We start from the raw sequence: 12170 nt of genomic DNA on the forward strand, positions 1-12170 counted from the left end.
CAGGTCCTGCCCTGTCTCATGGGGTCGTGTGGGTCGAGCCAGCCAAGTACCGGGGCTGGCTGCAGAGCACTTGGGTGTCTCTGGGGAGAGGAGAGTGTCTGTCCCATGTACGTGACTTGCCTTATTTTTCTCCCCAGCTAACGGTACTGCCGACTCCCTCAGCTCCAGCCCAAACATTTCCAGTGCTGCCAGCCCAAAGCTGGAGCCACCTCCGTCACCACATGCCAACAGGAAAAAGCATCGCAGGAAAAAGAGCACAGGGACAACTCGGCTTGATGGCCCCAGCACGGCAGCAGAAGGTAGGAAGGGTCTGCCTGGGGGGCAGCTCTGCTGCTCAGAGGTTCCTGCGGTGCTCTCTGGGTGCCTGGGGCTTGGAGTGCTTCTCGTGCGGGGCTCAGAGCACTCTTTGTCCAAGCAGCTTGGGCTGAGGCAGGAAAGGGCTACCAGCCTCTCTGATCTGCCTTTCCCTCCATTTCCCACGTGCCCTGCAGAACCACCGTCATGCCTGTGCGTGCTCAGACAGTCACTGGTAATTAAAATTGCTAACTGTAGTAGCAGACCTGAGAGCACACCATATGGTTAAGGTGTGCTCTCAGACACTTTCCACTACAAGGACCTAATTCCATTGACTTGTAAATTGGCCAGATTTTCATAATTCAGAAGACCTGTGCTGGGCACCTGCCTCAAGCCAAGGGTCTTTTGGAAAAGCTGATCTCCTTCAGGGGACCAGCTGAAGGCATGTGCATTGCTTTTCCAGTGTTCAGAGTACTGACGGGTTTTGTGTTGAGAAATTCTGGTGTCTGTGGTTGCTGAAGAGGGACCCAAAGCTTCACAGGGAGGCTGCAAGGCATGGGGAAGCATTCTGCTGGGAAAAGACACCAAATTTGTCCAGGTAGAGATGAGCCTGGCAGCCATGTTCTCCAAAGCCTGCATTTGTGATAGCTACTGGAAAAGTGAGATTTTACTTTATTCTTGGTCATCCTGTCCCACAGCACTCAATAAGCTTCTGTAGTGAGACGAACTAAAGACATAATTCAGAGAGGAGGATACAAGTGTTTGGAGCTAACAGTTCCTGCAAAACAAACCAGGAAATATTAGTCTGTACCTGAAGGTGCTGCAGCTGTCCTGGCACCTTGCTCCAAATCACATGTCTGCCTGCAGTCCAGCAGCCCAGGTGTCCCACAGCAGAACAGCTGAAGATCTTCTTCTTGGAATCATTGCTTTGATGTTGTGCAGAGCTGGGCAGCTCTGTTGGGGTTTTTTTTCTGTTGTAGCTGTCTGCATCTGAAATGCAAAAGTGTAAGGCAGGTTTCCCATCTGCCGTGGTTGATTGAGGAACCTTGAGCATCGTTTGAGTGTGTCAAACTGGTGTCCCATGGATAGCAAGAAGCATTGCTTCTTTGTTCTTAGCTCTGTGTGTATGTTGCCTCCTCAGACACATTGGCCTTCCCAAATTGGTTTGCAGTTCTCAGCCCAGTGCTTGGCAAAAGGAGAGGCTCATTCTTTGCATGAACAGTGGGACAGTGAAGGAGGGGATGGTTTTGCACTCCCACACGTAAGATGGGAAAGCATGTGCCGAAGGAGTGAGTCCTGTCCTGTAAATAGAATGCTAAGAGAGTTGTAAAGGAGGTCCAGAGCTGACCTCGGTGTGATGATTGGGTTTGTGATGTGGACAGGAGGGCTCTCAGCTGACCACAACAAAGACCAAGAAGCACAGGACTGATGTGTCAGTGCTTGCAGAGGAGGTCTGGTCCTGCGGCCCCTCAGCACGGCAGACCGAGTGTGAGAGGTGCAGAATCTGGGACCTGACATTACACAGAATGTGATGCCAATTTCTAGTGGAAAAGGGAATTGAATGTGGGACCACTCTTATGAAGTAGTAACATGGACTAACCACTGCTTGAAGTCTTAAAATTTGATTAGTTCCTTTTCAACAACACATGTGTGCTTGGCAGAATTCCCAGCCCTCTGCTCCCAGATGCACAGGCTGGAGGGCTGTCACCCTTCTCCTTGTGTGCCCAGGACAGGAATCCTTGTGCAATCCCAGTTTTTCTATCATCTCATAGGGATGTTTTTTGACACAGGCTCACTCTTTCTGTCCTTCCTGGTTTGGCAGCATCCCTGGAAGGAGGAGTGATGGGGGTGGAGACATGTGAGGAGCATGAGGACATCAGAGTATTTTTGTTGTGTCCTGCACTGGTCCTTGGTAGTGAGCTGGGCAGCGGTCTGTCTTACCTGAAGTGTTACCCAGGCCCTGTCTCAGGTTGATATGAGTAATTTAAAGCCCTATCAGGTGTTTTAGAAATGTAACTTTTTCCTACAGTGTACATTCTTTGGCATTTTTCAACACAGAACTTAATTTACCAGTGTCAATTACCAAACTTCATCTGTCACCACGCAGACCTTGCACACCTTGGATTCTCCTGCTGCCAGAACCTCTGGCAGCAGTACCGGGAGCAGGAGGAGTCCCCACTCTGTGATCTGCAGTGCTGCTGGTGTCAGAGTGCGTGGCAGCGGGTGGCTGAGCTGCTTTGGTGCTGCAGCGGGAAGGAGCAGTGCAAGCAGCACGTGAGGGTGAGCAGAGCACGGCAGAGCGGGCACAGGCAGCCCATCCTCCCGTTTCCAGTGTGAACCCAGACTGTCCAATTCCCTGTATCCTTCTCCAGTGGGTGAACAGGCTCACTGCTGCAGTGGGGCAGGGCTATGGAGCCAGCTGCTCCCAGACCTCTGCTGGGGCACAGTGGTGCCATGGGCTGCTGCATGGTGGGTTTCTGGCTTTTGGTCAGCTATTGACAAACTTAACTCGCATTTCTTTTTTAAAAGTATCTAGTATATTAGAAAATGGATCCAATTGCAAAAGTTCTAGAGGCTGGGTCAGTTCTGTCATGCTCCTACCTTGCCCTGCTTCAACAGGACCTGCAGCTGTGGCAGCATCTGTGCCAGCAGAACCATGCTCTGAGTCCGTGGGAGCAGCCACTGTTGCTGCACTTAGAGCTTCCGGCTAGGTTTTAGCCAGTTCCAGCAGCAATGAGCTGTGTGCCCCATTTTGGCGTGAGGGGGGCATCCTGGTCAAGAGAGGACCGTGCCCATCCCTGTGCTCAGTCTGAATTACGGAGCTGGGTCACACATCCTTTCTGTCCCCCGCCTGCCGCGTGCCTGCTGCTCGGCTCCTGCCCTGCTGCCTCTGTGAGTGACTTGCTCGGTCCCTCTCCTGCTCTGAGCTCCGGGACTGTTCCAAGAGCTGACACAGCTCTGGGCACTGTGGCAGCTCGCCACCAAGAGCAGCAGGCCAGGGCAAAGGCCGAGAACAAGTGACTCTGGGGCTGGTGCTCAGGTGGCCACCCATGATAGGTCACTGTCCTGCAGGACAAGCTGAGACTGGCAGCAAGTAAAAGGAGGTGCTGAGCCTCCGCTTGAGGTCCCGTCCCAATGTCCGGGTGGTCCGGCTGTGAGCCCCGGGCTGAGCATCGCCCCACACCGTGGGCATGGCCAATGGTTTGTGTCATGGACTGGTGTCTGTAAGTATGACTGATACCCCTTTGAATCTTCATTAGCTCCTTTGAACAGTTATGGTAGTTTATTTCAGAGCAGGGTTATTTGAGTTTTTTGCTTCTGCACAGTCAACATGGTGAAAGTGTGAAATTTCTGTGCCAGGAGCAGGGCTGCCAGGCCCTGTGGCAGAGCTGCCATCCCTTGTGGCTGAGCTGCTGTCCCCTTGTGGTGCTCATCCCTCTGTGGAGGGTTCACTGTCCTGGCAGGAGCATGGGGACAGCCCAGTGAGGAGCCATGCTTTCCGTTGGCTGTTCTGGTGTGGGGAGTACTGTGGAGGGACTCCCACCTGTGGAGGGACACCCCCTAAAACTTCCCACCCACCAGGAGCTGCCTGGGGCCAGGCAGGGTGTCAGGCTCAGCCTCTGTCACAGCATCCCTGCGGGCAGGAGCAGCCCTTGGGGTATGTGAGCGAGCAGGTTTGGACTGTGCTCAGGCTGCCTGCACCTGCCTCCACCCACCCCACGCTGGTGAGCTAGGCACGAGCAGCTCAGGTTAGCATCCTGGGAAAGTTGGTGAGGTCTGGGGATAAATTGCCATCAGTTTATCTCATTTAGGAGGTAATCAGAGCCAGGGACGTGCAGAGCAATTGAATCTTAGTTGTTCTGAAGTATCATAAATCAAACGAGCTGTTGCTTTTTTACATGGGCTCATGTTAAAGAGAGCTCCGTGTCAGGCTGCCAGGGAGCATCCACAAACTATGGCAGGCGTGGGATTGGGCTGCCGGAGATGTCACCAAGCTGGGGAGTGCAGCTCAGGCTGTCAGGGAGCACCCACAGGCTGACAAACGTGTGTCAGGCTGTCAGGGGGTGAAGATGCTCATCCCCACGGTGTAGGTGCAGTGTCATCCAGCAAGGGCCATCAGGAAAGTCTGCTCTTATCAGAGCCCAGCAGAGCTCTGTGGCCAGGAGTGCCCGTCCTGCCATGGCGCAGCCCACAGCCCCCTTGCAGCCACGCTCCTCTTGGCCTGGACCCTCGGCCCCTGTTCATGTTCCAGGAGGGCCAAAGAGCCGCCAGACACGGCTGAGGGCAGCAGCGCCTTTGCGACGCTCCCTGCTCCAGTCTCCCCATGGCTGCCAGAGCTCCAGGGATAATGAACTTCTCATGTGCTTAAAGAGTGATGCAGGGTGCATGGCGAGAAGCTGACAGCCCCTTAATGTGCTTCTCAGTGGCGGCCAAACGACGCGGTTTTGTCTTTGTTTTTTAGTTTTAAAACCCACAGGAAATTGATGGCCAGTAAAGAGTTGTGTTGGGGCGATGTGCGTGATTAATGCCAACTGTCAGGGGCTGTCGAGGCCCATCGTGGCAAGCCAGGAGTGCGAGGCTGAGCCGTGCTCAGCAGATTGCTGGGGATTCCAGCTGCTATCGCTCAGCTCCCGCCTGCCCCACACAGCTTGTGTCACCCGCGTGCTTCCTTCCACCAAGCCTCTTAATTCAGTGCTAACAAGTCACTCCAGCTCATTATGGACCTTGGAGCTCTCTGCTCAGTCCTGGCAGGAGGGAGGCAGCCTGTGCTGGGCATCTCTGTGGTTCAGCTGCTTCCCTGTCTCCATCAGGTCCCACCCCTTCAGTCTGTGGTTCCTGGGGGAGCTTACACAGCTCCGTGTTATCGCTCTGAGAGACCCTCCTGTGCGCACCCTGACCCTGCCACAAACCTCTGCTCACACCACGAAGCTTGCTCTGTCTGTGCCCTCCCAGCTGTGACCTGCCTCCCTGATGCCTGCACACACCTCCCAGCCCTTCTGCCACCCCCAGCACACGCTGCACCCCACACTGCATCCTCCCTGCCAGGTACACAGGAATGGCAATCTTCGATCCTTACCTGACCCCCTGCACACCCCTGTGTACCTGTGGTGTCCTTTGGGAGCAAGGGACACACTGACACACTGTGTCCTTCCCCACACGTGCCACACACGTTTGTGACCCCACTGTGTGCCCCGTTGTACAGCTTGGTGTGCCCCTCCACATTCAAATCCCCCGCTGCTGCCAACCCCGGCCCCCGTGCCATGCCTAGTGGTGCCATCCGTGCCAGCTCAGCGCCATCCCTGGTGATGCCATCTGTGCCAGCTCAGCACCATCCCTGGTGTGCCATCCGTGCCAGCTCAGCCGGGGCACTCTGGGCCTGGGGGCGCCGGGACAGCGCTGGGGGCTCTCCATAGCGCTGCTCCTGCTGCGCTCTCCTGCGACTGTCCCCGCAGAGGGCCTGTCCCTGTTGCACTAATACAGGTTGGGAATATTGGGTTTAATGATCTGCAAAATGAGGAGGTAGCGAGCTGACATTTACGAATGGTGTTGCATCCTTCTCTTCCCAGACGCCTGCTAATTTGTTGATATCCCAAACACCTCGTAATGATATGGTACAGTCGCAGCTTGCAAACAAGCACCCGAGGCCAGGGGCTGCCGGCTGCCCTGCTCCAGGACCCTTCTCACAAGCTTGGCAGCCAGAGAGCGGAGCTGTGGGCCAGGGTCTCCCTGCGTGTCTGACAGGACCTGCCCTGGTTCCTGCCATGTGCCCCACATGCTGGAGGCATCCCCCCACCTCTTCCCTGCATGACTACCCACTCTCCAGGGCCTCTGGAGGCACTTCTACTTTGCCAGCACAAAGCAGGAGAAGTAATGGGAGTGGGAGAAGGGCAGCATGCAGGGAGAGGCTGGATGTGACTGGGAGATGGTGAAGAGCAGAGGTGACAGAGGAAACTTCTGCTTCAGGAGTGGGGCTCAGTGCCAGCTCTGCTTCCTGTTTTCCTGATGTTGAGTGGAATCCTGTTCCTCTCTGCCAGACCTGCTCGGATGCAGGGAAAGTGTCCTACACTACCCTGCACCCATCTGCTCAGGAAGGAGCAGCAGGGAAGCTGTCTGGTGTGGAAGGCTCTCTGCCTGGTGTGCTGGGATGGAGATGCTACTGCCATCCCCTGTGCTGAACTCCCCCTTCCCATGAGGGAAGAAAGTGCTGCCCTGGGCCTTTGGGCTGGCGTGGGGGAGCTCTGTCCAGTGCCCTGTGTAGAGAGGGAATTGCTGTGCTGTGTCCAAGTGCTGGGAGCACGGTCCCGCCACACTTGGTGGGGACCAGAGGGACATTGCTCTGTCCTCACAGAGCTGCCTCATATCCTGGTGCTTCTGGGACAGAGGAGCAGCCCCCCATATTGCTGTTTGTGCTCTGAGAGCCCTGCCCCAGCCTATGTTGGGGCAGCTCGGGTAGGGGTGAGGGTGGGGCCAGCCTGTCCCCCTGCAGGTCCCCAGGGAAGCACGCTGCCCGGGTGCACCCCACAGAGAAGCAGGGTGCACAAGGAGGGGTGGAGGTGGGGAAGTACTGCTCCCGTGGCTCCACATCAGGGTCCCTGCAGGAGCTCTCTGGCTGGGCAGCAATGCAGGGTGTAGCCAGAGCCCTTTGCAGTCAGGACCAAGCTCTGCCCCAGCCCTGTATTGAAGCTGAGGTGTTTTTAGCTCTCTGGTGTACCCCTTGTGCTCAGAGCTGTCCTTCCCCCTACTCAGAGCATGGAGAGGGGGCTTGGCACGAGCTGTGAAGGCAACGCTCTGTCACTGCTGCTCCCCTTCCTTTTCCTCTCTGGCATCCCACAGGTGCCTGTGGGACACACTGTTCCACAGGGCTGCCTTGAGCAGCAGGTGCACACTCCCGTGCACCTGGGTGGGCACTTGGTACCCTGCTGCTGTCCCTTTGGTCTGGCTCCCGGCCGGACACGCAGGGTGTCTCCATTCCCTCATTCTTGGCAGCGCTGTGGTGCTCCTCTGCTGCCTGGGGGATTGCTTCCCTCAGGGCTGGGGTGTTGGCACAGGGAGGGTGACTGCCCTGGGGCTGCTCCTCACCTGCAGGTCTTGCTGGGGTCTGGGTGCCATGTGGCCCTGCTGTCCTGGCCGTGCCCTCCCTAACCCTGCTCCTGTTCAGAGCGCTCGTTCTGGGCAGTGTTGGAAGGGGGGTCGAGGGGTTAACACCCATTAGCAGAGCTGGCTCACACCAAACTCTGCTCAGCAACTCTTCACGGAGCTCAGTCTTTAAAACATCATCAAAAAATCATCAAGAGAGAGAGAGGCAGCGCATTCATTTCCACTGCCCACTAATTCTAATGGATCTGGTGTAATGGGCTCCCACCAGCACGCTGGGGCAGCCGCAGGGCTGGGGGGCCGGGCTCTGCCTTCTGGCCCCCGGGTAGCTGCTCGCTTGGAGGCAGCTGGGAAGGGCTGCCCTCTCCTCTAGGACTGGCTTTCTCTGAGGTCTGAGCCCTGTCAAGTTGGAGCTGAGAAGATCTGGGACTTCTCTGGCCTCTGAGAAGGAGCCTGTGCCCACGTGTGGAGCAGGGGAGGGAGTTCTGCCAGTTCTGCTGCAGCAGAGGTAGTCTAAACTTTCTGCTTATGTCATCTGCTTGGTGCTATCTCTCATCCAGCCAGAAATGGCCCTGCCACATTGGAAACCTGTACCTCTCCCCAGAAGAAACTAAGAATACCCCATGCTTTCCCTAAAACAGCTGCTGAAGTCTAATTCAGCTTGTATGGGTGCCCTGAAGAGCTCAGGAACTGGTCCTAGACCATGCCAGAAGGTGGATCTGCACAGTGTTCAAAGCTGCTGCAAGTCCTGGATTCCCTTCCCAGCTCTGCTGGTCCTCACGTGTGAATCCAGGGTGTGATCCTGCAGTCCTGCAGTGCCGCGCTCTTCTGCCGTAGTCATGCCTCCACAGAGATCCAGCCCCACATGCCATCCTGCACTGTGAGTTGGGGAATTTGCTGTAGCGCAGTAGAAAAGCTGTGATCCTTTGTTAGCTCTTCCCAGGCTCTGAGAGCAGCAGGGCCTTTGTTTGGCATGAAGCTGGAATCCAGGAGGCACAAAGAAGGAAGGGAACGGAGGTCCTGCGTCTTGCAGAGCTGGCGCCAGGGCTTTGGTTGGACTGGGACTGCTCCCAGGGCTGAGACTGGGCAGCCCCAGAGCTCTGGATGTCCCTCAGCTGTGACAGTAAGAAAGTCCGTCCGAGTCAAGTTGGAGCCCCAGAAAGGAGGGAAGTCCTGCCCTACTGTGAATGTCCTGAGCAGAGTGCTGGGAGCCACATGGAGCCCCCTGCCCCAGCATGGTGCCTCAAGGAGCAGCAATGATCCCCACACCAGAGCCCTGGGCAGGCAGGGAAGACTTTGCTTCCCTGGGAAGTGTACAGGTGCAGGAAGGCTGGGGCTGGGATTCTTGCCTGCCTGCTTGGTGGGGAGGTGCTAGGTAAACAAGAACAAGGAGGATGGAGCCATGTGAGCCCACAGCAGTGGGGTGCTGACCATTATGTCCTCCCCCTGCTGCAGCAGGGAGGACTTCAAGTGCACCCAGTGCTTCCTAAGTCCAGGCAGCTGGCTTGGGCTCAGCACCAAAGTGGCAGCAGCCACAGGTGGTTCAGACCAAGGCAGGATGAGATTTCAGGAGAACTGGGCCTGTTCTGATGTGTCAGGGTCCCCCAGGAGCGCTCTCTCCAGCACCTGGGCAGCCTCTGCCCCAAAGAGCTGTTCCCATTCCTTCCTGGCTGGCAGTGCTTGGCCCCAGGCAGCCCCGCATCCTGTGGCTGTGGGGGGATGGTCCCGGCTCCCCTGCAGTCTGGGGGCTCCCTGCCCATGCCAGGCTCTGGCAGCACTCACACAGGCTGGTGCCAGCAAGCAAAGGAGGCAATGCCTGTTAGCCTGGCTGTTGCCTGGTTATTTCCTCTCCCAGTATTCACAAGCTGGCAGCTGTATATTTTCCAAGAATCTTGTTCTTGAGCTGGGTCTTGATGTCTGTGGGTTCTCTCCTGTGGCTGAGAGCTGGAGGAAAGTGTTGGACAAGTGGGATGTCCCAGTTACTCACAGAGAGGGGAGAGTCCAGCAGCGCAGCTAACTACCCACTCCCTGCAGTCTGTCATCCTCCTGAGGGCTCAATGTCACATTCTGGCAGGACAGACACCTTTCCCCAGAGGAGGAGTCCCAGGCTGATTCAGGGTGAAATGAGTAAAAGGAATGGCAAACCTATCTGGGAAGGGCAAGCCAGGACAAGCGCTCATGCTGGAGTCATTCCATCCTCCCCAGTCTCTGGTGGTGTGGAGACCCAGCCTCGTGTTCCCACACCAGTTCACGGGCACTGGTGGTCTCCAGGCCTGGTACTTGTCAGTGCAGGTGCTGACCACAAGCCTGGGAGGAAGGGCTGTGCACTCCCACCATGCCCACAGACCCAGCTTTCCTAAGGAGACTTCCCAAGGCTGCAGTGAGTTCTGGGGATATTCATGGGCACAGCCCAGCTCAGTCGGGCCCAGGAGGCCCCACAGCAGCTGAGGGTGGCCGTGCCCTTGGTGGGACGCAGCCAGGGGCTCTGCAGCCATTGATGGTGGGCTGTGGCAGCTCCTCGATCCCTGCCTTTCTGCTGCTTCCCTCTGCAGTGAGAGCCTTCTGTGCTGCAGACAAGTCAGGGACGGGAGGGGGGCCTCCCTCAAGGTCCTCCAGACTCCCCTGCGCACCTCCCCATGTCATGCCCAGTGTGCACAAGACCCTGCCAGGCTTGAGGCCAGCACAGCTCTGCCTTGATGTGGACCGGAGGCCCCTCGGCCTCCGTGCTGTCTCTGGAGCCAAGCAGTTGACTCCCTGCTTTTAATAGAGAGCTGGGAAGGCACATTATGGAGATGAGGGTGTTATTTGCATAACGCTAATTAGGTAATTACAAATCATTTTGCTATGAGCTGAAGCGTGTGCTGTGACATAACGTTTATTAGTCATTCCATTCAGGCCCCGCTTAGTTAAGTCATTTACTGCACTAACTACTGAAGTTGGCAATAAAAGGTAAATGCTGGTGCTGGGTGTGAGGCTGACACGACACCCCATGAACTGTGCCCGTGGGGGGCCATGTGAGGCAGAGCCAGGCTGGCAGGTGCCAGCAGGGCAGAACTTCTTGTAAGCCATGGTGAGGAGCTGCCTGTGAGCCCAGCACACAGGCTCCTCCTGCGTGGCCTCACTCCATGTGCAGGAGCCAGGGTGGGCACAGAGCCCTGGCGCTGGGGCTGTCTGCAGACACCAGCTCCGTGGAGGAGCTGGTTTCACTGCTCCAGAGGATGGCAGCTTTTTCTGAGGGTGGGACACAGGGCAGGAGAGTGGGCACAAGCCAGTGGAGGCAGAGGGAGGGAGGAGGGAGGACTGGCACAGAGCTCTGGTTCTTCTCTGCAGGAGAAGACAGGGACTTGCCTGTCCCAGCCTCCTGGGCTCTGCTGCTGCCTCAACCCTGCCATGTGGGGATGGCCTGCCAAAATCTGTCCCATGGCAGACCCCCTCCTTCCCAGTCCCATGTTAGGCACTCCTTTCTCTTCCAGAACCAGATGAGCCATTTGAGTTCATTATCGTGTCGCTGACGGGCCAGACGTGGCTCTTTGAAGCCTCAACATCAGAGGAGCGGGAGCTCTGGGTGCAGGCCATTGAGAGCCAGATCCTGGCCAGCCTGCAGGGCTGTGAGAGCAGCAAAAACAAGGTAAGAGGTCTTGGCCAACTTCTGATCTGTCTTCTCTGGCATCTGCTTTGCCACATTCCTTCATGTCCCACACTTGCCTGTCTGTCCACGCTGAATCCTGGCTTGATCCCACTTCTCCCAGAGGGAGTTTAGTCCCGTCCCTGGGACTGTGCAGTTCCCCCGAGTTTCTTGTCACCTCTTCCCCACCTGGCTCTGGCCCCACAGAGTACTCTGCATCCCATGTGGCTGGATCCTGCATGGTTCATTCCCTCCCTGGATATTTCTGCCCTTTCTCCCCACTTTGGCCCACTGTCCCCTGCACCCCTGGCACACAGCTGGCCACTCCAGACCCTGCTATCAGAGCCCCCATGCTGGCCAGCCTCATGGAGTGTGGTGTGGCATGACAGGAGTGGTGCAGGATGCATGGTAGGGTGGCTGGCCCGCAATGAAGGGACCTCATGGGGTTCTTTCCAGGCTCGGCTGGGCAGCCAGGGCGACGCGCAGGCCATGCAGGCCGTCCGCACCGCGCGTGGGAACAGCTTCTGCGTGGACTGCGATGCACCGAGTAAGAGATGCCACGCTGGCGGGGGGCTCACCGGGAGGGGAGGGGGCTCCAACCACCCTAGGCACCCCTCTGTCAGCCCAGAGAGACCTGCTCTGTGTGTCGGTCCTGTCCTCTCCTGCAGTGGACCTGTTCCTCGGGGTTGGGGTGCAGACCACACTGCCATCCTGGCCTGCGGCCCTTCACCAGCCAGCCTGAGGTCCTGGCCTCTCCAGGGACACTGAACTAGGAAAGGGCTCTGGTGGGCAGGTGTCTGCAAATACGAGTCTGAACGGCAGGAGATGGGCTGGTGAGTCTTGGCAGGTTATTAACTCTCCCCCACTGATCCTGCTGCCCTCAGATCCTGACTGGGCCAGTCTGAACCTGGGTGCTCTCATGTGCATCGAGTGCTCTGGGATCCATCGCAACCTGGGCACCCACCTGTCCCGTGTGCGCTCCCTGGACCTGGATGACTGGCCTAGCGAGCTTCTTATGGTCATGACGGCCATCGGCAACGCACTTGCAAATGCTGTCTGGGAGGGAATGGTGGAGGGGTACCCCAAGCCCACGCCTGAGAGCAGTCGGTAAGGTCGGGGGTGAACCCCAGAGATGCTTCTTGGGAACCACAGCAGG

General features: G+C 57.1%; 1 protein-coding gene across 3 annotated transcripts in view; it reads left to right on the forward strand.

Annotated features, from left to right (window-relative positions):
* AGAP3 (ArfGAP with GTPase domain, ankyrin repeat and PH domain 3) overlaps positions 1-12170 on the forward strand; it is a 108689-nt gene that overhangs the window by 93767 nt on the left and 2752 nt on the right. For all 3 annotated transcript variants that reach the window (XM_021538996.2, XM_031503774.2, XM_077790106.1), the window contains exons 13-16: positions 138-299; positions 10863-11017; positions 11471-11561; positions 11899-12121. In XM_021538996.2, the coding sequence (XP_021394671.2) occupies positions 138-299; positions 10863-11017; positions 11471-11561; positions 11899-12121 (631 nt within the window). The remainder of the gene's footprint in view (positions 1-137; positions 300-10862; positions 11018-11470; positions 11562-11898; positions 12122-12170) is intronic.

The sequence above is a fragment of the Lonchura striata genome, chromosome 1 (assembly GCF_046129695.1).
Source record: "Lonchura striata isolate bLonStr1 chromosome 1, bLonStr1.mat, whole genome shotgun sequence".
NCBI classification, from domain to species: domain Eukaryota; kingdom Metazoa; phylum Chordata; class Aves; order Passeriformes; family Estrildidae; genus Lonchura; species Lonchura striata.